Source organism: Geotrypetes seraphini, chromosome 12, assembly GCF_902459505.1.
Source record: "Geotrypetes seraphini chromosome 12, aGeoSer1.1, whole genome shotgun sequence".
Lineage (NCBI taxonomy): Eukaryota > Metazoa > Chordata > Amphibia > Gymnophiona > Dermophiidae > Geotrypetes > Geotrypetes seraphini.
In genome coordinates this window covers 78,321,224-78,344,149 of record NC_047095.1, presented here as the reverse complement: position 1 = coordinate 78,344,149, position 22,926 = coordinate 78,321,224, and the positions used below count along the sequence as shown (strand labels likewise).

The 22,926-nt window shown below is 40.6% G+C and overlaps 1 protein-coding gene across 2 annotated transcripts in view; it reads right to left on the bottom strand.

The window, feature by feature from the left end:
* EBNA1BP2 (EBNA1 binding protein 2) overlaps positions 1–22,926 on the bottom strand; it is a 201,046-nt gene that overhangs the window by 85,593 nt on the left and 92,527 nt on the right. For both annotated transcript variants that reach the window (XM_033916176.1, XM_033916177.1), the window contains exons 5-6: positions 16,433–16,556; positions 16,231–16,320 (exon numbers count right to left, since the gene is read on the bottom strand). In XM_033916176.1, the coding sequence (XP_033772067.1) occupies positions 16,231–16,320; positions 16,433–16,556 (214 nt within the window). The remainder of the gene's footprint in view (positions 1–16,230; positions 16,321–16,432; positions 16,557–22,926) is intronic.

The window sequence follows — 22,926 nt, the reverse complement described above, 5'->3', positions numbered from 1 at the left end:
TTTCTCTGTCAAAATTTGTATATTTCTTCACCTAGTAACAAGGCATATTATAATTTTGGAAATGAATTGCAGGTTTTGCTTAGAATAGATAAAATGCGGGTCAGTTTCTTGGAAGATCTTTTTGTGGTTTGGTATTAATGCTGGGATCTGCATCAGAGTTAGCAGAGTTGTGAGAAGCATTTATAATAGTAGTAAGCTAAGTTAGAAATGTTATGGATAGGCTGCTAGTATATAAAGACCCTACATAGGATTCAAACAAATATAATATTGAGGGGTTTGAAGACTCTGGTATATTTCTCAGTATTTTTAGTGTGAATGGGTACCGAGAAGATTCTCTACAGTAATAATTACTAATTTCTCTGTTAGGTTTTCATTTTAATTCTTGGCTGCGGTTTCTATTAAGGCAGTATCCATGAGGAAGAAAACTAATAGAAGTTAGTGTGGTAAGATACATTTGTCATGTGCCTCTATAGTCATCAGGGTTAGAGAGATTGATTGTTAACAGGCTTTCTCTTTTTATTATTTATAAGTTGTAAGAAGGATTCACTTTTTCACACCTCCAATTCATTCTATACCATATTAATGTTCTTGGTCTTCTAGGAGATATGGTGGAGGTTGCTGAATATTGTATTTTAAACAAATGTTGTATGTTGCTAACATTGAAAAGTGATTGTTTTAATTCTCTATAAAAATTAGAAATATTTGTGTATATTTTTTAGTTTAATGAGTATGAGTTTTGGGGGATTCTACACATATTTATTGTAATGTGATTTTAGTCATATATACAGAATATGAAAATATGAATCTTTACTAGAGCTAGGAGATGACTATAATTAATTGGGAAAGTGATATAAGTGATAAATCTTAATCTCCTATTTTATAATAAGATTATTATATATTTCTAAGTTAAAAATGTAATTATAAAGAATATGGATTGATATAAATCTTAAATTTTAGATTTTTATTCTTTGAAATATTCTTAATCATAATTTGTTTTTATGGTTTTCAATACATATGAAATAGGATTATAGATTTTCTGTATCACAATAAGATATAATTTATTTTTAGTATTACTTATTTAAAGGTAATTTATAATTCCTTCAATGCATTAGTTTATGTGTTAATGTATTAATTATATTAATGATTTCATAATTAGATTCTGATAGCTTAATTTAGTTTAATGAAATTATATTTTAATTTATCCTGATGGGGTTTTTCATATACCTGATTTCATATGTGCGTTTCCAAGTTTTCATCATTATTTATGAGGGGTTGGGTATGGGGGTTTTTACAGATATTGGGTAATTGTAGGGATGGGGAATGAAGGGGTTGATAAAGGGAAGATGGTTTTTTAAAATTGTATGCTTGGTGTATTGGTGCCTAATCATTTTGTTATATCTAATTTATTTTATTATTGTCAGATTATATTTTTGGTTCCAGATGATGATTAAAATTTTTTCCTTTAACGTCAATGATCTAAATCATCAAATTAAAAGGAAAAAAATGCTGGCATTCCTGAAGCAGCAAAATGCTGATATATATTTCATACAAGAGACGCATCTTTCAAAGGTAGAGTCAGGAAAGTTGGAAGGAGGTTGGGTGAAGGAGAATTTCTTTGCCCCTGCAGTTGGTAAAAAGGCTGGGGTTACTATATTAATTAATAAAAAATGTACTGCTAAGTTTCAGTTGATTGATTCAGATCCTTTGGGAAGATGGGTACATGTTAAAATGAGTATGGGAAATACTGCTCTGGAATTGTTTAATGTGTATGCCCCGAATACAAATCAAGTGGAATTTTTTAAAGAATTTACAACAATTACTACTCCCACTGACTACTTCAAATTTAATAGTGGCTGGAGATTTTAATGCTGTTATGGATCCATTAATAGATAAAAAATCAAGTAGAATAATGAAATCATTAGGGTTAGATAATTTGGCACAATCTTGTAATTTAATAGATATATGGCGTAGAGAATGACACGGTGGCGGTTTACCCGTGGCTACCACGTTTAGCCATGGGTAACCCGCCAAAACGGGGAATGAAAAATAGCAGCCTCTGCGGGGATGGGGACAAGGCCATTCACCGCCCCGTGGAGCGGTGAATGGTCTTGTCACCGCAGTGAGGCATCAAGGATCGTGCGGTCCCCGCAGCCCCCACCCGCCCACCCGCTCGATCGTTTAACCAGCTTCCTCTCTCCACCTCACCTTAGTTTGCCGGCTTTCTTTTTCGGCGACCGGCACACTTTCAAAGAGCCGCGCATGCGTGGCTGCTCAGTATTCAATCTTCTACTCTGACCCAATCGGAAACAGGAAGTTGCAGCAGAGCAGAAGATTGAACTTTGAGCAGCCGCGCATGCGCAGCTCTTTGAAAGCGTGCCAGTCGCCGAAAAAGAAAGCCGGCAAACTAAGATGAGGTGGAGAGAGGAAGCTGGTTAAACGATCGAGCCGGCGTGCGGGTGGGGGCTGCGAGGACCGCGTGTTCCCGGCTCACACAAGGAAAGATGGAATGAAAGGGAAAAAGTTTCTCTTCCTTGGAAATAGATTCTGAAGTGACCTCATCAAAGAAGACCAGCACCAAATGTACAAGAAATCCCTTAAACAATGTCAAAAGAGCCCAAAAGAGAAAACTGCTACTGCCGTGAGACTCCATTATTGAAGGAATCAACTTGAAATCACAGTTCAAGAGACAGGAAAAGGTTAAATGCCTCATGGAATCTTCAGCCACAACACAAACCAAATTGTGAATGAAATCAGAGCAGACAGTAAGAATTATAAAATTGATGTCTAATGCTGAGGCATTAGAAATAATGCCTCAGCAATACAATTTTCAGAAGTTCTATTTGCTCATGGAAAGGGAGAAGAGAGACTGCTAGTGATGGTGGGGGACTGATAGAAGTATGAAAGAAGGGTGGTAGAAAGGAACAGAGGAACAGATGGTAAAGGAGGGAGGGAAGGGTGGTGGTGGAAAGGAATAGAACAGACATTGAAAGAGTGTAGAGAGGAACAGACCCTGAAGGGAAATGTGGAAGGCAGAGTGGGGAGAAGACGCTGGAAGGGCAGAAGACAGATGCCAGACTATGGGGGAGCAGAGGAAGAAGATGGGTGCTAGACCAATTGTGGGAAGAGGTGAAGGGAGAGGCACAGTAACAGCAAATGGAAGATGCAGAGAGAAGACACACAGTGGATGGAAGGAATTGAATGAGAAGATGTGGAAAGCAGAAACCAGACAACAAAGGTAGAAAAAAAAATTCTATTTATTTATTTATTTTTTGCTTTAGGATAAAGTAGTATATTAGTTGTGTTGATAAAAATTTATAAACAAAGCCCTGCCAGCTGAACATCTCTTTCTCTAGTTCAGCAGCCAGAACTTTGATTTATAAGAAAGGAATAAGCTAAATATTGCAGTACTAAGGCTTATATGGATGCTGTGGGGATGGTGACGGGGCGGTGAATGGTATGGCAGTGGCGGTGACGGGACGGTGAAAGGGATGGCGGTGACGGTGACAGGGCGGTGAAGGGAACGGCAGTGACGGGGCGGTGCAGAGGATGGTGGGCCGGCGACGGTGCAGTGACGGGTACAGATTTTTTCCCCGTGTCATTCTCTAATATGGCGTATACTTCATTTTAATGATCGGGAATTTTCATTTTGTTCACAGGTCCATAATTTTTTTTCAAGAATAGATTATATTTTGGTATCAAATCAGATAGTTCAAAAAGTGACAAAAGCCATCATAGATACAATCATATTTTCAGATTATGCTGGTGTATGGATTGAGTTACAATCTGATGAGCAAGACTTTTGTCAGTTTGGAGATTTGATAATACTTTGATTGCGGATTCAAATTTTCTTGAAGATTTTAAATTAAAAATGATTGAGTTTTTTCAAATTAATACCTCAGTAGATATTAACATAGAAACTTTATGGGATGCATTTAAGGCTACCATGAGAGGTAATATTATTTCATATTTGGTATATATTAGAAAACAACTTAAAAAACAATTTTTTGATTTGGAAAAAAAAATTAAATATTTGGAGAATAAATTAGTTGATAAATGGGAACAAAGTACATTGCAGGCTTTATTGAAAGCAAAAGGCAAATATAATGAGATATCTTCTAAATTTATAAGGAAAGATTTGTTTTCCCAACAAACTCAGTATTATGGAAACTCAAATAAGGCGGGAAGATTATTGGCAAATTATCTTAAAGCAAAGAAAAGAAGAACAAAAATTATTGCAATAAAAGATGAAAATGGAGAATCACATACTAAAATGGAAAATATTTCAAAACAATTTCTAAATTTTTATAAAGACTTATATTCTTCTGAGCCTTATGGTGATAGGGAAAAAGATGGTTTAGAATTTTTAAATTTAATTGTTGGACCAAAGGTTCCTGAACACATAAAAAGAAGCTTAGAAGAGCCTATATCACTAAAAGAATTAGAAACAGCATTGAAGTCACTTAGAGTTGGATCCGCTCCAGGTGGTAATGGTTTTACAGTAGAATTTTATAAATCATTTCAAAGTACCATTTTACCCTATTTATTAAATTTATATCAATTTCAACTGAATAAATGTTGCATTACAGGTACTATGGCAGAATCAAAGCCAAAGCCAAACAAAGATCCCACTTTGGTTTCAAACTACAGGCCTATCTCATTAATTAATGTGGATGGAAAACTTTTAGCAAAGACATTAGCTTTAAGATTGGCTAAAGCTCTCCCTTTTATTATTGATATGCATCAAACAGGATTTGTTGCTAAGAGACATTCTTCTAACAATACTAGATTGGCTTTTCATACTCTAATTTTAACAAAAAACTTGAATGATCCGGCTTTCCTAATTTCTTTGGATGCGGAAAAAGCCTTTGATCGAGTTGAGTGGACTTTTATGTATCAGGCATTAGAATGGTTTGGTATAGGTTTAGGATTCATACAAATTCATCTTTCTATGTTTCTAAATGATTCAAACGCTGTATAACTCCCCTGGTGCAAGATTATATATTAATAATAATTTGTCAGAATGTTTTAATTTGCGGAGGGGTGTTAGGCAGGGTTGTCCCTTATCCCCTTTGCTTTTTGATATTGTTTTAGAACCCTTGTTATTAGCCATTCAACAGGCAAAGGGAATACAGGGAATTCCTCGTGCAGATTGGGAATATAAAATCTCAGCTTATGTAGATGATATACTGCTTTATTTGAGGAATCCGGAAACTACCATTCCATGCTTACTTGAATTGATAGAGAAATTTGGAAAGTTCTCAGGATACAAGATAAATTGGAGCAAGTCAGAAATTCTTCCACTTAATGTCCATTGTACTAAAGGTTTATTTGATTCATTTTCATTTGTATGGAAAGAAGATGGTTTAAAATATTTAGGTATTAGCATAAAAAATACAATAGATGACACAGTGAAGGAGAATGAAAAACTTTTATTAAAAAAAGTAACAGATATGTGCGAGCAATGGAATCCTTTACATCTTTCTTGGTGGGGGAGAGTTCAAACTATTAAAATGTTGATACTGCCTGTGGTTTGTTATCAAATGAGTATAGAAACATAGAAATAGACGGCAGATAAGGGCCTCCCCTACTTTTCTCTGTGAATAGATCCCATGTATCTATCCCATTTGGCCTTATAATCAGGCACGCTTCTGGCCTCAATAACCTGAAGTGGAAGACTATTCCAGCGATCAACCACCCTTTCAGTGAAAAAGAATTTCCTGGTGTCCCCGTGCAGTTTCATGCCCCTGATTTTCCACTGATGCCCCCTTGTTGCCGCGGGACCCTTGAAAAAGAAGATATCTTCTTCCACCTCGATGCGGCCTGTGAGATACTTGAATGTCTCGATCATGTCACCCCTCTCTCTGTGTTCCTCGAGTGAGTACAGCTGCAACTTATCCAGCCGTTCCTCGTATGGGAGATCCTTGAGTCCCGAGACCATCCGGGTGGCCATTCTTTGGACCGACTCCAGTCTCAGCACATCCTTACGGTAATGCGGCAACCAGAATTGCACACAGTATTCCAGGTGGGGCCTCACCATGGATCTATACAATGGTATAATGACTTCAGGCTTACGGCTGACGAAACTCCTGCGTATGCAACCTATGATTTGCCTTGCCTTGGATGAAGCTTGCTCCACTTGATTGGCAGTCTTCATGTTCTCACTGACGATCACCCCTAAGTCTCGTTCTGCTTCAGTTCTTGTTAGGATCTCGCCATTAAGGGTGTAAGTCTTGCATGGATTTTGGCTGCCCAGGTGCATGACTTTGCATTTTTTGGCATTGAAGCTGAGTTGCCAGGACCTAGACCAGCGCTCCAGTAGGAGTAGGTCGTGTATCATGTTGTCGAACATTGAATTTATGTCTGTTGTGCTTTTGCCCACTACATTGCTTAGTTTGGCGTCATCGGCGAATAATTCTGCCAAGTCTCTTATAAAGATGTTGAATAGGAAGGGCTCAGGACCGAGCCCTGCGGCATTCCACTGATTACCTCCGTCATTTCGGAGAGGGTGCCGTTCACCACTACCCTCTGAAGCCTACCTACAAGCCAGTTCCCAACCCATTTCGTCAATGTGTCGCCCAATCCTATAGAACTCATCTTGCTCAGCAACCTGCGGTGTGGTACGCTATCGAATGCTTTACTGAAGTCTAGGTATACGATGTCTAGGGACTCCCCAACATCCAGCTTCCTCGTCACCCAGTCAAAGAAGCTGATCAGGTTGGATTGGCAGGATCTCCCCTTAGTAAATCCATGTTGACGGGGATCCCGTAGATTCTCCTCGTTCAGGATCGTATTCAATTGGCGTTTGATTAGAGTTTCCATTAGTTTGCACACTATTGATGTGAGACTCACCGGTCTATAGTTTGCTGTCTCCATCTTGGAGCCTTTCTTGTGGAGTGGAATGACGTTAGCTGTCTTCTAGTCCAACGGGATGTTACCCGTACTAAGGGAGAGATTGAAGAGCGCGGATAGCGGTTCCGCCAAGACATCACACAACTCCCTGAGCACCCTGGGGTGTAGGTTGTCAGGCCCCATTGCCTTGTTAACCTTAAGCTTTGACAGCTCGCAGTAGACACCGCTGGGTTTAAACTCAAAATTACTAAACGGGTCATCTGCGTCAACCCTTGTCTGTAGCTGAGGGCCGAGTCCTGGCGTCTCGCGGGTGAAGACTGAGCAGAAGTATTCATTTAACAGTTGGGCTTTTTCTGAGTCCGCTTCTACATAGTCTCCGTCTGGTTTCCTAAGACGTACTATCCCGCCTGAGTTCTTATTTCTGTCACTGATATACCTGAAGAAGGATTTATCTCCTTTCTGGATGTTCTTCGCTAGAGACTCCTCCATGCGGAATTTGGCCTCCCTAACTGCTGTTTTGACGGCTTTTGACTTGGCCAGATAGACTTCCCTAGAGTCCTGTTTCCCTGATTGTTTGTAAGAGATGAATGCTTTTTTCTTCTCCTTGATGAGGTCCGAAATCTCCGCAGAGAACCACTGTGGCTTATTGTTCTTTCGCCGTTTACTTACTGATTTAACATAGCGGTTTGTTGCTTCTTGTATGGTGGCTTTCAAAGTCGACCACATTTCTTCCACGTTATCGGTTTCTGCTTGGCTTTGTAGCGCCTGGTGAACGAAGTCTCCCATTTCTTTGAAGTTTGTGTCCTTGAATTTGAGGGCCTTGGTCAGTGTGGTAGATTTAGTGAGATTGAACCATACCATGTTGTGGTCACTGGAGGCCAATGTGTCGCCCACCGAGATCTCTGTGACACTTTCTCCATTGGTAAGTATCAGGTTCAGTATTGCCTGATCCCTTGTTGGTTCCAACACCAGTTGCCTGAGTCTTGCTCCCTTCATAGAGTTTAATAGCCTCCTGCTGCTGCCGGAAGCAGAGGAAAGTGTGTCCCAATCCACATCAGGCATGTTGAAGTCACCTAACAATACTGTGTCCCCACGCAAGGTGATATTCTCTATATCTCCGATTAATTCCATATCTAGGTCATCCTGTTGTCTTGGGGGTCTGTATATTACGCCAAGATACAGGCATTTGTCCTTCCCTCTGGCCAAATTTACCCAAAGGGATTCCCCAGTGTAGTGGACATCTGTGATTCTGGTGACCTTAATGTCATCTTTAGTATATAATGCTACAACCTCCTCCCATTTTGCCCTCCCTGTCCCGGCGAAGCAAGTTGTAACCCGGTATGACCATGTCCCACCCGTGGGAGTCCGTGAGCTAGGTCTCATATATCGCCATCACATCCAGGTCGGCATTCCTCATTTCTGTTTCTATTTCCAGGATCTTGTTTCCCAGACTGTGGGCGTTTACATACATAGCCCTCCATGTTGTATGTTTGTTACGTTTCAGTGGGGATGTTCCCGCTTGAGCTACTTGGACACCTTTAGCATTATTCGCATATTTTGTACTTTCCCTAGACCCAGAGTTACAATGTGCACCTATCCCGGACTCCCCAGACCCAGAACTACAGTGTGTTCCTATCCCAGACTCGGAAATGTGTGTACCCTGTGGGGGTATTCCTGCTTGGGCTACTTGAACTCCTTTAGTACAATTTGCAATGTGTGTTCTCTCGCTGGACCCAGAATTACAATGTGTACTCCCCCTAGACCCAGAATTACAATGTGTACTCCCCCTAGACCCAGAATTACAATGTGTACTCCCCTTAGACCCAGAATTACAATATGACCCAGAATTATAATATGAGCCAACCCCAGACTCGAAAGGACTCGAGGGAGACCAAATTCCTGGAGGCCACAAGGGACTGTTTCATGGAACAGCTGGTCTCGGAACCAACAGGGAGATGCCACTCTTGACCTAATCTTCAATGGACTAGGGGGACCCGCAAAGGAGGTGGCGGTACTGGGTCAGAAACTGGCTGTCGGACAGACGCCAGAGGGTGGTGGTTAATGGAAGTCGCTCGAAGGAAGGAAAGGTGACTAGTGGAGTCCCTCAGGGTTCGGTGCTGGGGCCAATCCTGTTCAATATGTATGTAAGTGACATTGCTGAAGGGTTAGAAGGAAAAGTGTGCCTTTTTGCAGATGATACCAAGATTTGTAACAGAGTAGACACCGAAGAAGGAGTGGAAAATATGAAAAAGGATCTGCAAAAGTTAGAGGAATGGTCTAATGCCTGGCAACTAAAATTCAATGCAAAGAAATGCAGAGTAATGCATTTGGGGATTAATAATAGGAAGGAACCGTATATGCTGGGAGGAGAGAAGCTGATATGCACGGACGGGGAGAGGGACCTTGGGGTGATAGTGTCCGAAGATCTAAAGGTGAAAAAACAGTGTGACAAGGCAGTGGCTGCTGCCAGAAGGATTCTGGGCTGTATAAAGAGAGGCGTAGTCAGTAGAAGGAAGAAGGTGTTGATGCCCCTGTACAGGTCATTGGTGAGGCCCCACTTGGAGTATTGTGTTCAGTTTTGGAGACCGTATCTGGCGAAAGATGTAAGAAGACTTGAGGCGGTCCAGAGGAGGGCGACGAAAATGATAGGAGGCTTGCGCCAGAAGACGTATGAGGAGAGACTGGAAGCCCTGAATATGTATACCCTAGAGGAAAGGAGAGACAGGGGAGATATGATTCAGACGTTCAAATACTTAAAGGGTATTAACGTAGAACAAATTATTTTCCAGAGAAAGGAAAATGGTAAAACCAGAGGACATAATTTGAGGTTGAGGGGTGGTAGATTCAGGGGCAATGTTAGGAAATTCTACTTTACGGAGAGGGTGGTGGATGCCTGGAATGCGCTCCCAAGAGAGGTGGTGGAGAGTAAAACTGTGACTGAGTTCAAAGAAGCGTGGGATGAACACAGAAGATTTAGAATCAGAAAATAATATTAAAGATTGAACTAGGCCAGTTACTGGGCAGACTTGTACGGTCTGTGTCTGTGTATGGCCGTTTGGAGGAGGATGGGCAGGGGAGGGCTTCAATGGCTGGGAGGGTGTAGATGGGCTGGAGTAAGTCTTAACAGAGATTTCGGCAGTTGGAACCCAAGCACAGTACCGGGTAAAGCTTTGGATTCTCACCCAGAAATAGCTAAGAAGAAAAAAAAAAAAATTTAAATTGAATCAGGTTGGGCATACTGGATGGACCATTCGGGTCTTTATCTGCCGTCATCTACTATGTTACTATGTTACTAGCCCCACTAGGAAACAGCGATCACAACACGATCCAGTGCAGGCTAGAAATTGGATCATCAAAGGTGAAAAGAACCACAACGACAGCACTCAACTTCAAAAAAGGGAACTACGATGCCATGAAGAAAATGGTGGGAAAGAAACTCAACAGCAACACAAGGAAGATGGAGTCCGTAGAAAAAGCCTGGACTCTACTCAAGGGCACGGTGCACAAAGCTCAGAACCTGTGTGTCCCCAAGTTCAGGAAAGGATGCAAAAAAAAATAGAACAAAAAACCCAGTGTGGATAACAAATGCAGTGATGGGCCGTGGCTCTTATCTGCCGTCTATTTCTATGTTTCTATGTTATGAGTGAAAGCTAAAGAGTGAACTGTGGTAAGCATTTGCACTGCTGTGGGTAAAACTCAATGAGTGCATTTTGAAGATGGCGAGTGTATGGACTGCAAGCTAAGTAGTTTATGTGAATTAAAAACTGTGCAAGGCGTTTGATAACTGTACCTGTAGTTTGTGTTTGATATACTGGAGGGCTGAAGCATTTGTTTATGGACAAAACTACTGAATTTAAGAATATAAGAACAGCCTTACTGTGTCAAACCAATACTCCATCTAGCCCAGTATTCCATCTTCGCAGAGGCCAATCCAAGTCACAAGTACCTGGCAAAGACCCAAATAGTATCAATCAAAAAAGTGGGTATTTCAGATAATCCACAAAATATATTTTGCAAAAAAAGTTTTTTTACACTCTAGTGTCGCAATTTATCTGTAACTCAATATAACATATAACTCCTATTTCAGTTGAGACTGTTCATACGGTACCCCATTTAATAAGCAAATTCTCCCAAGTGAAAACTAATAATAATAAAAAGTTTATATACCGCAGGACCGTAAAGTTCTATGCGGTTTACAATAATTCAAAATGCTACAGATTGAATAAAAGTTACAAAGCTAAAAGCTCATAACTTAAACCTTAAAGATCAATCATTGTATAAAATTTTGAAATCAGCTACCTAAGTGCTTCAGGAACAAATATGTTTTTAGGTGTCTCCTAAATTTCTCATAAGTATTAGTAAGCAAAAGCCGTTTTTCCAAATCTTTACCCCATAATGCTGCCTGATACAAAAAAAGATGTTGATATTTTTTAAGTTTGCAGACTGGAACACATTTTCAGCAACAACCAGCAGCAGCAGGAGGCTTTTGACCTCCATAAAAGGAGTACATCTCAGACAAATGGTAACGGAGCCCACTAGGGCCCAGGCGATCCTAGACCTGGTACTCACCAACGGGGAAAGCGTCTCAGAGGTCGCGGTAGGAGATACGCTAGCCTCCAGCGACCATAACATGGTATGGTTCAACCTTGGGAAAGGATCCCCTAAATCAATTACAAAAACAAAGGTGCTCAAATTCCGGGACACCGACTTCGCACGCATGGGAGATTTCGTTCATCAGACGCTGCAGGACCAAGCAGAGACCGACAATGTGGAAACTATGTGGTCGTACCTGAAATCATCTATACACGAAGCAACTAATCGCTACATAAAATCAGTAGATAAAAGACAAAGAAACAACAAACCCCAATGGTTCACTGAAGAGATCTCGCACCTCATTAAGGAGAAGAAAAAAGCATTTCTTTCCTACAAACGTACGCAGAGAAAAGAAACTAAAGTAGAATATAAGACCAGATCTGCAGCGGTCAAAAGAGCAGTTAGGGAGGCCAAACTTCGAGTGGAAGAAACTCTGGCAAAAAACATTAAAAAGGGGGACAAATCCTTCTTTAGGTATATCAGTGACAGGAAAAGGAACACAGACGGTATAGTACGCCTTAGACAATCGGACGGAAACTACGCGATGGCAGATTCAGAAAAAGCAGAACTACTAAATGAATATTTCTGCTCAGTCTTCACCCGCGAAGCACCGGGACACGGACCACAGTTGATGATAAAACAAGACATGGATGACCCGTTTCAGAATTTTGAATTCACACCTGGGGACGTCTACAACGAACTGGCAAAGCTAAAGGTAAACAAGGCCATGGGTCCGGACAATTTACACCCAAGAGTGCTCAGAGAATTGAGAGATGTTCTGGCAGAACCGTTGACAATGCTATTCAATCTCTCACTAAGTACGGGGATAGTTCCGTTGGACTGGAAAACAGCCAATGTCGTTCCTCTACATAAAAAGGGTTGCAAGGCTGAGGCTGCGAACTATAGACCGGTAAGCCTCACCTCAATAGTGTGTAAACTCATGGAAACACTAGTTAAATATAAATTAGATACGATCCTGAACGAGGGAAATCTCCGGGATCCCAACCAACATGGATTCACCAAGGGTAGGTCATGCCAGTCCAATCTAATCAGCTTCTTTGACTGGGTAACAAGAAGACTGGACTCAGGACAGTCCTTGGACGTCGTGTACCTGGACTTCAGCAAAGCGTTTGACAGCGTCCCACACCGCAGGCTGCTGAACAAGATGAAATCGATGGGATTAGGAGAGACTCTAACTGCATGGGTTAAAGATTGGCTTAGTGGCAGACTTCAGAGGGTGGTGGTTAACGGTACCTTCTCTAAAATGTCAGAGGTGACTAGCGGAGTGCCACAGGGTTCAGTCCTGGGCCCACTCCTCTTCAACATATTCATTGGGGATCTAACTCAAGGGCTTCAAGGCAAGGTAACCTTATTCGCTGATGACGCCAAACTATGCAATATAGTAAACGGCTATAATCTACAGGATGCTATGGAGCAAGACCTGCGTACTTTAGAAAAATGGTCCTTGATCTGGCAGCTGGGCTTCAACGCCAAGAAATGTAAGGTCATGCATCTCGGTAACGGAAATCCTTGCAGAACCTACACCCTGAATGGAGAAACTTTAACAAGGACTACGGAAGAACGAGACTTGGGAGTAATCATCAGTGCTGACATGAAAGCAGCCACTCAAGTGGAGAAGGCTTCATCTAAAGCACGGCAGATGATAGGTTGTATCAAGAGAAGCTTCGTCAACAGGAAACCTGAAGTCATGATGCCATTGTACAGAGCCATGGTGAGACCTCATCTGGAATACTGTGTGCAATTCTGGAGGCCACATTACCGTAAGGATGTGCTCAGAATTGAATCGGTTCAGCGGATGGTTGGTCTCGGGGCTAAAGGGTCTCCCGTACGAAGAAAGATTGAGCAAATTGCAGCTCTACACTCTCGAAGAGCGTAGGGAGAGGGGAGACATGATTGAGACTTTTAAGTACATCACGGGACGGGTCGAGGTGGAAGAGGATATCTTTCTTCTCAAGGGACCCTCGACCACAAGAGGACATCCGCTCAAACTCAAGGGAGGGAAGTTTCGTGGAGACGCCAGGAAGTACTTCTTCACGGAGAAAGTGATTGAGCATTGAAACAAGCTTCCAGTACAGGTGGTCGAGGCACGCAGCATCCCAGACTTCAAGAACAAATGGGATACCTATGTGGGATCCCTACGAGGTCATGCCAAGGGATAGGGTCACTAGGACTTGAATTGGCGGGTCAGTAGAATGACAGTATAATTATTGTACTTTAGGGGTCAGTAGACTTAAGAGGGTGGGTAAATGGTGTGGGCAGACTTGATGGGCTATGGCCCTTATCTGCCGTCATCTTTCTATGTTTCTATGTTTATATTTAGGAGCTAACCCAAATAAAACCTAAAAACAGAAAAAGCCAAACTTAAGTTTCACATGCGCCTCCATCGACAGCCAATGCAGAAGTCGGTAAGGTGTGACGTGATCGAATTTCTTCAGCCCAAAGATCAGCCTGACTGCCGCATTTTGCACCAATCATAATCACTGCATGTTGTTCTGAGAAATTGCTAAATATGCAATATTACAGTAATCTAGCTGACTTAGTATAAGGGATGGTACCAAAATTCTAAATGATGAAACATCAAAATATGCTCTAATGGACCGAAGCTTCCAAAGAGTAAATAAACTAGGAAGTTGAAGTATCATATAAAGACTATAGACTCAGTACATAGAACCTCTTATAACATGTATGTTATGTCAGGTCCTTATCCTCGATTGATGAAATGCCATATAATCATTTACATCAAACCTCTTTCCCACCCTTAAGTATGAACTTTATTTCTATCTAACTTGGGTTAAAACTGTTTTATTTAATTTTTGTACCAAACATGAAAGACTCAAAAACAAAAACAAAGAAAGAAAAAAAGAAAAGCTAAAAATGTGTATGTATATCCAAAATCAGTTGGAGAAGAGACAGCAACACTTATCTCAACAGCTCTTTGCTAGTGCCAACGTTGGTATTGGAATGTTAACCAACGTTGGCACTGGCAAAGAGCTGTTGAGAGAAGTGTTTCTGTCTCTTTTCCAATTGATTTTGGATATATACACATTTTTAGCTTTTCTTTCTTCTTTCTTTTTTGAGTCTTTCGTGTTTGAAATTAAATAAATTAAAACAGTTTCAACAGTTAGATAGTTTTAACAGTTAGATAGTTTTAACAGTTAAATAGAAATAAAGTTCATACTTAAGGGTGGGAAGGAGGTTTGATGTAAATGATTATATGGCATTTCATCAATCCAGGATAAGGACCTGAAATAATATACATGTTATAAGAGGTTCTATATACTGAGTCTATAGCCTTTATATGATACTTCAACTTCCCAGTTTATTTTTCACTTGGGAGTTTGCTTATTTTGTTATTTTTTTTTTCTTTTCTATCCTGTAATCTTATTGTAAACCAGCTAGATATTAATTTGATGGTTGGTATATCAAAATCAATAAACTTGAACTTGAACTTATTAAATGGGGTACCGTATGAACGGTCTCAACTGAAATAGGAGTTATATGTTATATTGAGTTACAGATAAATTGCGACTAGTGTGTAAAAAAAAACTTTTGCGCAAAATATTTTGTGGATTATCTGAAATACCCCTTTTTTAATTGATGATATTCCATTGTGGGTTGGATACATTGTGAAGGGATCCGTGTGTTTTCTCTAAAAACCCAAATAGTAGCAGCATTCCATGCTACCGCCCCATGTCTGTCTCAACAGCAGATTATGGACTTTTCCTCCAGAAATTTGTCCACACCTTTTTTAAAACCAGTTACATTAATCACTCTTACCACAACCTTTGGCAATGCGTTCCAGAGCTGGGTGAAAAAAAAATATTTACTCCTATTGGTTTTAAAAGTATTTCCCTGTAACTTCGTTGAGTGTCTCCTAGGGCTCCTTTTACTAAGCTGCGATAGCGGTTTTAGCGCGCACTGAATTGCCCCGCACGCTAGTCCTTAATGCCAGCATTGAGCTGACGTTAGTTCTAGCCGCGTAGCGCAGGTTTAGCATGCACTAAAATCCTGCGTGCGCTAAAAACACTATCACAGCTTAGTAAAAGGAGCCCCTAGTCTTTATAATTTTTGGTGGAGCAAAAAATCGATTCACTCAGGATTTTATAGACTTCAATCATATCTCCCCTCAGTTGTCTCTTTTCCAAGCTTAGTCCTAACCTTTTAAGTCTTTCCTCATACGAGAAGAGTTCAGTCTCCTTTATCATCTTGGTCACTCTTCTTTGAACCTTTTCTAGTTCTGCTATCTTTCTTGAGAGAAGGTGACCAGAATTGAACGCATGTTGCTACTATGTGGGTTTTTGCCAGCTACTTGTGACCTGGACTGGCCACCGTGAAGATGGGATACTGGGCTAGATGAAGCATTGGTCTGACCCTGTATGGCTATTCTTAGGTTCTTATATAGGCCTGTTACTTTCCACTATGCACCCTGTTTTTACTTGCCTTCCGCCATTTGCCTTTGATTCCTCACTCTATTCTTATCTGTCCATTATAACATCAAAGCCAAAGTGAAGTACATAAGTCCTTTCTCCCCTTTAATTCTCATTACTGTTCTGTTTATCTTCCCCCTTTTCATCATATACCTAAAAAAAAGATTAATACCTCCTATCTTTACTGATGAGCAAAAACTTATCGTCCTCTGAGCCTTTGCTATTGCCTTTCTCTTGTGACTACTATTTGAATGCTATTTTTTGCTCTTACTTTTACTCCTACACTGCTCACTCAGTAGTATTATCCACTTAAAAAGCTCATGTTCTAGTCCCAACTCACCTTTTTACCATACTTCTTCAGTGCTCGCAGCTGCTTGGCTTTCTCAGACTTCTCTATGGCCACCTGTTTGATCTGAAGTTTTTGCCGAATCTTTGGAGAAAAAAATCAAAGTAAAAACATCTGCAAAATCTATTAAGACAAGAACAGAAAATCATACAAGAACCACAGGTGAAATAAAGAGACACATGATTCAGCTACATGCCTTTTGCATATGTTGGTCAGTTTTTGCCATTTCTGCAAAGTAATCTTCTGGACGCCTTGTAGGAACTTGGAGTTTATGGAGTCGTGGTAGAGCTTGCTGCACAGCAGCCTGAGCTTGGTGATAGCTGAGAAAGATAAAAATATATCCCTGTCAAAAAACCTGAAATCATCAGGGCCACTACCATCTTTTAGACAGAAATTAGGCACTAAATGGAAAATCTGTAAGGGTGTATCCCACTATGATGTCTTCAATATACTGATGCCTGAAGTATACCCTGGACTTCCAACCCTTATGCTCACACTCTTGTGTATTTATTATAGCACTAATGCATCACACTGATATTCTAACACATACATCATACTACCTTAGTCCTGCACTTACCGCAGGACATGACAATATGGCAAAAAAAGAAGAGCCCCTTGTCTTAGGATAAAAATGCAACAACAAATAAAAGACAAGGTGGATGTCTAAATCAACCAATATAAGTCTTTATTAAAATGAACGAATGTTAAGAGTCCCAACAAGGATCCCTGTTTCGGTGTTTCAAAGATAACACCTTCTTCAGGGGACACTAAATAATGACATATAAAAAGAAACACATTAATATCATAAAAACAAAGACCATATGACATTTTAAGGTACATTAGCACCTAATACAGGTTAGTAAAAGGGCCCCTAAAATGTAAGAAAATTGTAATACAATATCATATATTGCTTAGACAAAAGCAGAAAATCTTCAAGAACAAGGCCAGGGCCAGAGCACAATAAGGAAAAATTAAAGGAAAAACAAAAGAGAAGCTCCCAAGCAATGTCTATTTTCACCATCCTTTTATAGCTAGTTAGTTAGGTGCCATCGACTCATGTTCAAGTCCTAGCAAGTTGATGAATTACAGATCTAAAAATAAATCGGTTTTGTGCTAAGGTCCTTTAGCATCAACCCCATGTTTGTTTTCAATGTTCAAATAGACCAACTTAAAGGGTGAAAAAACCTTAGTCCCCCCTTCAGTGCCCTAAAGTGCATATAGGTTTTATCACGATCCTCAGCGGCACCACTTGGAGCTCAAAACATTCTCATTGCTCCAAGCTTTACGTGTCAATTCGTCATCGGACCAGTATTTTATATTATATTTTTATATATATCTTTTCTTAACTTTTGATATTTTTACATTATTAAGACTTCAAGTTTTAAGCATATCACTTAGCTTAATCATGTGGTCTCTGGCAGGGGATTATAACACCGACATGTTTCGCTATGCAAGCTTTATCAAGGATAACCCCTGTTAAAGAACAAAAGTTAAAATTAATATTTAAGAAGATTGTTGTCAAAGTAACCAATCATACTAATACCCGAACAACATTAAATTTCTCACCTCAGTGTAATATACCGCCAAACTCTGTGACCACTGTATGTGCAGAGATGGCGGCGGCGTCTTTTGCAGAAATTAAATAGAGCAGAACCCGGGACAACTGTACCCACGTGATTACGTGGCCACAGTGTCACAGGACTGCTTGCCGGATTTAAAGCTACAGGCTCAAATTATTTGTTAGAGAAGACTGACAACCACCCAGAACCAAGACTAGATCAACGTACCCCACTCTAATTCGCCATTCAAACCCTTAGGCATTACTGTGTCTAAGACATATATCCAGCGCTGTTCCTTATAATTTAGCCACTCTTCACCATTACTCCCCTCCCAACCCGTAGCAAGGCTCTCTATTACCCGCCACTGAATCTGTTCCATACTATGCTGACTATCCAAAAAATGTTCTACCAAGGGAGTCTGCATAGTCCTAGTTTTGACACGTGACTTATGCTCATTCAACCTTATGTGTACGGGCCTAGACGTACGGCCCACATACACAAGATTGCACAGGCACACAATCACATACACAATCACAATCACATCTTATAAAAAAGTACTGGCATATATTGCAGGTGCACCCGATATTCAACGAAATACCTATGTTCTCTTTTAGAAACAGGAAGACCATAGGGCAGGTATTGATCCAGCAAAAATTGAGAAATTATAGAGAACAGATGCAGGGTAGCCATATGGAGTGCGGGCACTGTCAATGGTGTGCCACCGCTATTCAGGGCTCCTCAGGGACGGACCCTCACACAGGCAAAGTAATAAAGTCTGTTAGCAATACAAACTGTCAATCAACCAATGTAGTGTATGTGATTGTGTGCCCGTGCAATCTTGTGTATGTGGGCCGTACTTCTAGGCCCGTACACATAAGGTTGAACGAGCATAAGTCATGTGTCAAAACTAGGACTATGTAGGCTCCCTTGGTAGAACATTTTTTGGATAGTCAGCATAGTATGGAACAGATTCAATTGCGGGTAATAGAGAGCCTTGCTACGGGTTGGGAGGGGGGTAATGGTGAAGAGTGGCTAAATTATAAGGAACAGCGCTGGATATATGTCTTAGACACAGTAATACCTAAGGGTTTGAATGGCGAATTAGAGTGGGGTACGTTGATCTAGTCTTGGTTCTGGGTGGTTGTCAGTCTTCTCTAACAAATAATTTGAGCCTGTAGCTTTAAATCCGGCAAGCAGTCCTGTGACACTGTGGCCACGTAATCACGTGGGTACAGTTGTCCCGGGTTATGCTCTATTTAATTTCTGCAAAAGACGCCACCGCCATCTCTGCACATACAGTGGTCACAGAGTTTGGCGGTATATTACATTGAGGTGAGAAATTTAATGTTGTTCGGGTATTAGTATGATTGGTTACTTTGACAACAATCTTCTTAAATATTAATTTTAACTTTTGTTCTTTAACAGGGGTTATCCTTGATAAAGCTTGCATAGCGAAACATGTCGGTGTTATAATCCCCTGCCAGAGACCACATGATTAAGCTAAGTGATATGCTTAAAACTTGAAGTCTTAATAATGTAAAAATATCAAAAGTTAAGAAAAGATATATATAAAAATATAATATAAAATACTGGTCCGATGACGAATTGACACGTAAAGCTTGGAGCAATGAGAATGTTTTGAGCTCCAAGTGGTGCCGCTGAGGATCGTGATAAAACCTATATGCACTTTAGGGCACTGAAGGGGGGGACTAAGGTTTTTTCACCCTTTAAGTTGGTCTATTTTGACTGATTACCCTTGGTGAAGTGTAATTTCTGTGCTATTATAAAATTGTTTTTCAATGTTCAGCCATCTGATTGCAGGTTGCCCTCTTCACCTGGTTCCTTCGATCTTCCCAAATGTGATGTCCTTCTCCAATGATCTTTCTCTTCTGACAGTGTGATCAAAATAAGACAGTCGGGGAAGAGGAAGCCGGCCTGAAGATAACGCCGCATCGATCGCACTGCGGACTGGTGGCTGAAGAACACTGTATCAGGCCACATGCATGTGCCGGCCCCTGGTGACTGGCAGGAAATTTCTGTAGACTGGCACCAGTTCATGGACTGGCGGTTGAAGAACACTGATCTAGGCAACAGGTGATGAGGGTATGAACAAGGGTCTTGGCAGTGACCTCAGTAAGGAAGGGTTGGATTTTAGCAGTGTTATAGAGAAAGAAAGCACAGTTACTTACCGTAACAGTTATTATCCAGGGACAGCAGGCAGATATTCTCAACATGTGGGTGATGTAATCCACGGAGTCCCTTAGCGGACAGCCTCGTAAGCAGAATTGCTTGTAGAACTTTCAAAGAGTTCACGAGTGCTGCACTGCGCATGCATGAGTGCCTTCCCACTGAACGTAGGTTGTGCGTCTCCTCTGAGGTACCTCAGTTCAGATAGCTAGCTAAGAAGCCAACAAGGGGAAGTGGGTGGGTTGTGAGAATATCTGCCTGCTGTCCCTGGATAACAACTGTTATGGTAAATAACTGTACTTTATCCCAGGACAAGCAGGCAGCATATTCTCAACATGTGGGTGACCTCCAAGCTAACCAGAATGGGATGGTGCGAGTGTTGGCAATTTAGGAGAATAAATGTTGGAAGACTGCCTGGCCAAAAGGGCCATCCCATCTGGAGAAAGTATCCAGACAATAATGAGAGGTGAATGTATGAACCGAGGACCAAGTAGCAGCCTTGTAGATTTCCTCAATAAGAGTTGATCTGAGGAAAGCTACAGACGCCACCATAACTCTAACTTTATGTCCTGTGACTAGACCCTGTAGAGGGAGACCAGTCTGAGCATAGCAGAAAGACATGCAAGCAGCCATCCAATTGGAGATGGTTTGCTTGGAAACAGGATGCCCCAACTTATTTGGATCGAAGGAGACAAAAAGTTGTGGAGCAGTTCTATGAGGTTGAGCGCATGGCAAGTAGAAAGCCAAAGCATGTTTACAGTCCAAAGTATGAAGAGCTGTTTCTCCAGGATGAGAATGAGGCTTTGGAAAAAACACTTGAAGAACAATGGATTGATTGAGATGAAATTCTGAAACCACTATAGGTAAGAGTACGGAGGACCACCTTGTCATGATGGAATACTGTGAAAGGTGGATCAGCCACTAGAGCTTGGAGCTCACTGACTTGTCTAGCAGAAGTGAGCGCAATGAGAAAAACCACTTTCCAAGTGAGATATTTAAGATGAGCCGAATCTATTGGTTCGAAAGGAGGCTTCATCAATTGTGCTAGGACAACATTGAGATCCCAAACCACTGGAGGCAGTTTGAGCGGTGGTTTGACATTGAAAAGTCCTTTCATAAATCTGGAAGGAAGCAGTGGGACCATTGGATGACCCTGGAATAAAGAGAGTGCTAAAGGAGAACAAAGCAATCGCCAACAAACTGAACACATTTTTTTGCATCTGTATTTACCAAAGAGGATATACACAACATTCCGGAACCCAGCAGGCTATATGCTGGAAATGAAGACAGGAAACTGACAGGGCTGATGGTCAGTCTAGAAGAGGTATGCAGATTGGGAAATAAAGTCTCTGCATATGCAGATGATATTCTGCTTTATTTGAGAAATCCAGAAACTTCCATTCCATGTTTGCTGGAATTGATTGAGAAATTTGAAAAATTTTCAGGGTATAAGATAAATTGGAATAAGTCAGAAATTCTTCCGCTTAATGTGCATTGTACTAAAGGTCTATTTGAAACATTTTCATTTATTTGGAAAGAAGACGGATTAAAGTATTTAGGTATTAAGATTAAAAATACACTGGAAGACACAATAAAAGAGAATGCAAAACTTTTATTAAAGAAAGTAACAGAAATGTGTGAGCAATGGAATCCTTTATATCTTTCTTGGTGGGGGAGAATTCAAACTATTAAAATGATGGTTCTGCCTGTGGTTTGTTATCAAATGAGTATGATACCAATTTTTTTCCAAGGGTCCTTTTATAAAAAGTTAAATGGTATCCTTACAAAATGTGTTTGGCAGGGTAAAATGACTAGAATTGCTTTAGTATCTTTACAAAAACCAATTGTGGAGGGTGGGGTAAATTTTCCTAAATTTTATAGGTATCATCAAGCCTATATTTTACACCAGGCTATGTACTGGGTCCTCCCAGAGCTCATGGAAAATGTCCCAGATTGGTTGTATTTGGAATGGCGCTCATGTTTCCTTTACATTTATCACATGTTCTCAGTATCAAGATGCCTAGGAAATATAAAGAAAATAGAATTTTAATGGATACTTGAAAAACACTGCATTATGTCAATAACTTAATACCTAATCCATTACATAAATCTACAAATCAATCTTTATGGGTAAACTCCAAGATTCAAATTGGCGGATTTAAAATTGTCTGGAAGCATTGGATTATTGCAGGTATACAGACTTTAGATGATGTTATTTCAAATGGTAAATTGCTTGAGTTTTCACAGTTGCAGCATAAATATGGTCTAAATAATTCACAAAGTTTTAAATGGTTGCAGCTGAAGCAGGCTATTCAGGAGGGGTTCCCTGAATGGAAAATTCTTAATAATCAGTATAGTCTGGAATTCTTGTGCTTTCAGGTAGATTTCTTGGGACAACAAGCCGCACAGTGGTATAAATTGATATCTGATTATATGAATAAAAAAACCTAAAAATGGTCTTAGAGATATTTAGAGCATTGAGATTAAGCATCAAATTTCTGCGTCTCAATGGCCATGTATTTGTTTTTTATTTTTAATATCTTTATTCCTTTTTACATTATACAAACAAGTGTACAATAAATCAAGTCATACTATACATTTTTCACTTGAAACTTTACAATCATCTAACATAAGTACATAAGAACATAAGAAGAGCCCTCACCGGATCAGACTGAGGTCCATCCAGTCCGGTGATCCGCACACGCGGCGGCCCATTTAAGTACTCCTGATTGGAGACCCAGATATACCATAGCCCTCAATACAATTTGCAAGAAGGTGTGCATCCAACTTGCGCTTGAATCCCAGAACAGTAATCTCTGTCACAACATCCTCCGGGAGAGCATTCCAAATTCCCACCACGCGCTGTGTGAAAAAGTACTTCCTGATATCCATCCTGAACCTGCTGCCATTCAGTTTCAGTCTATGACCTCTTGTCCGTGTCACC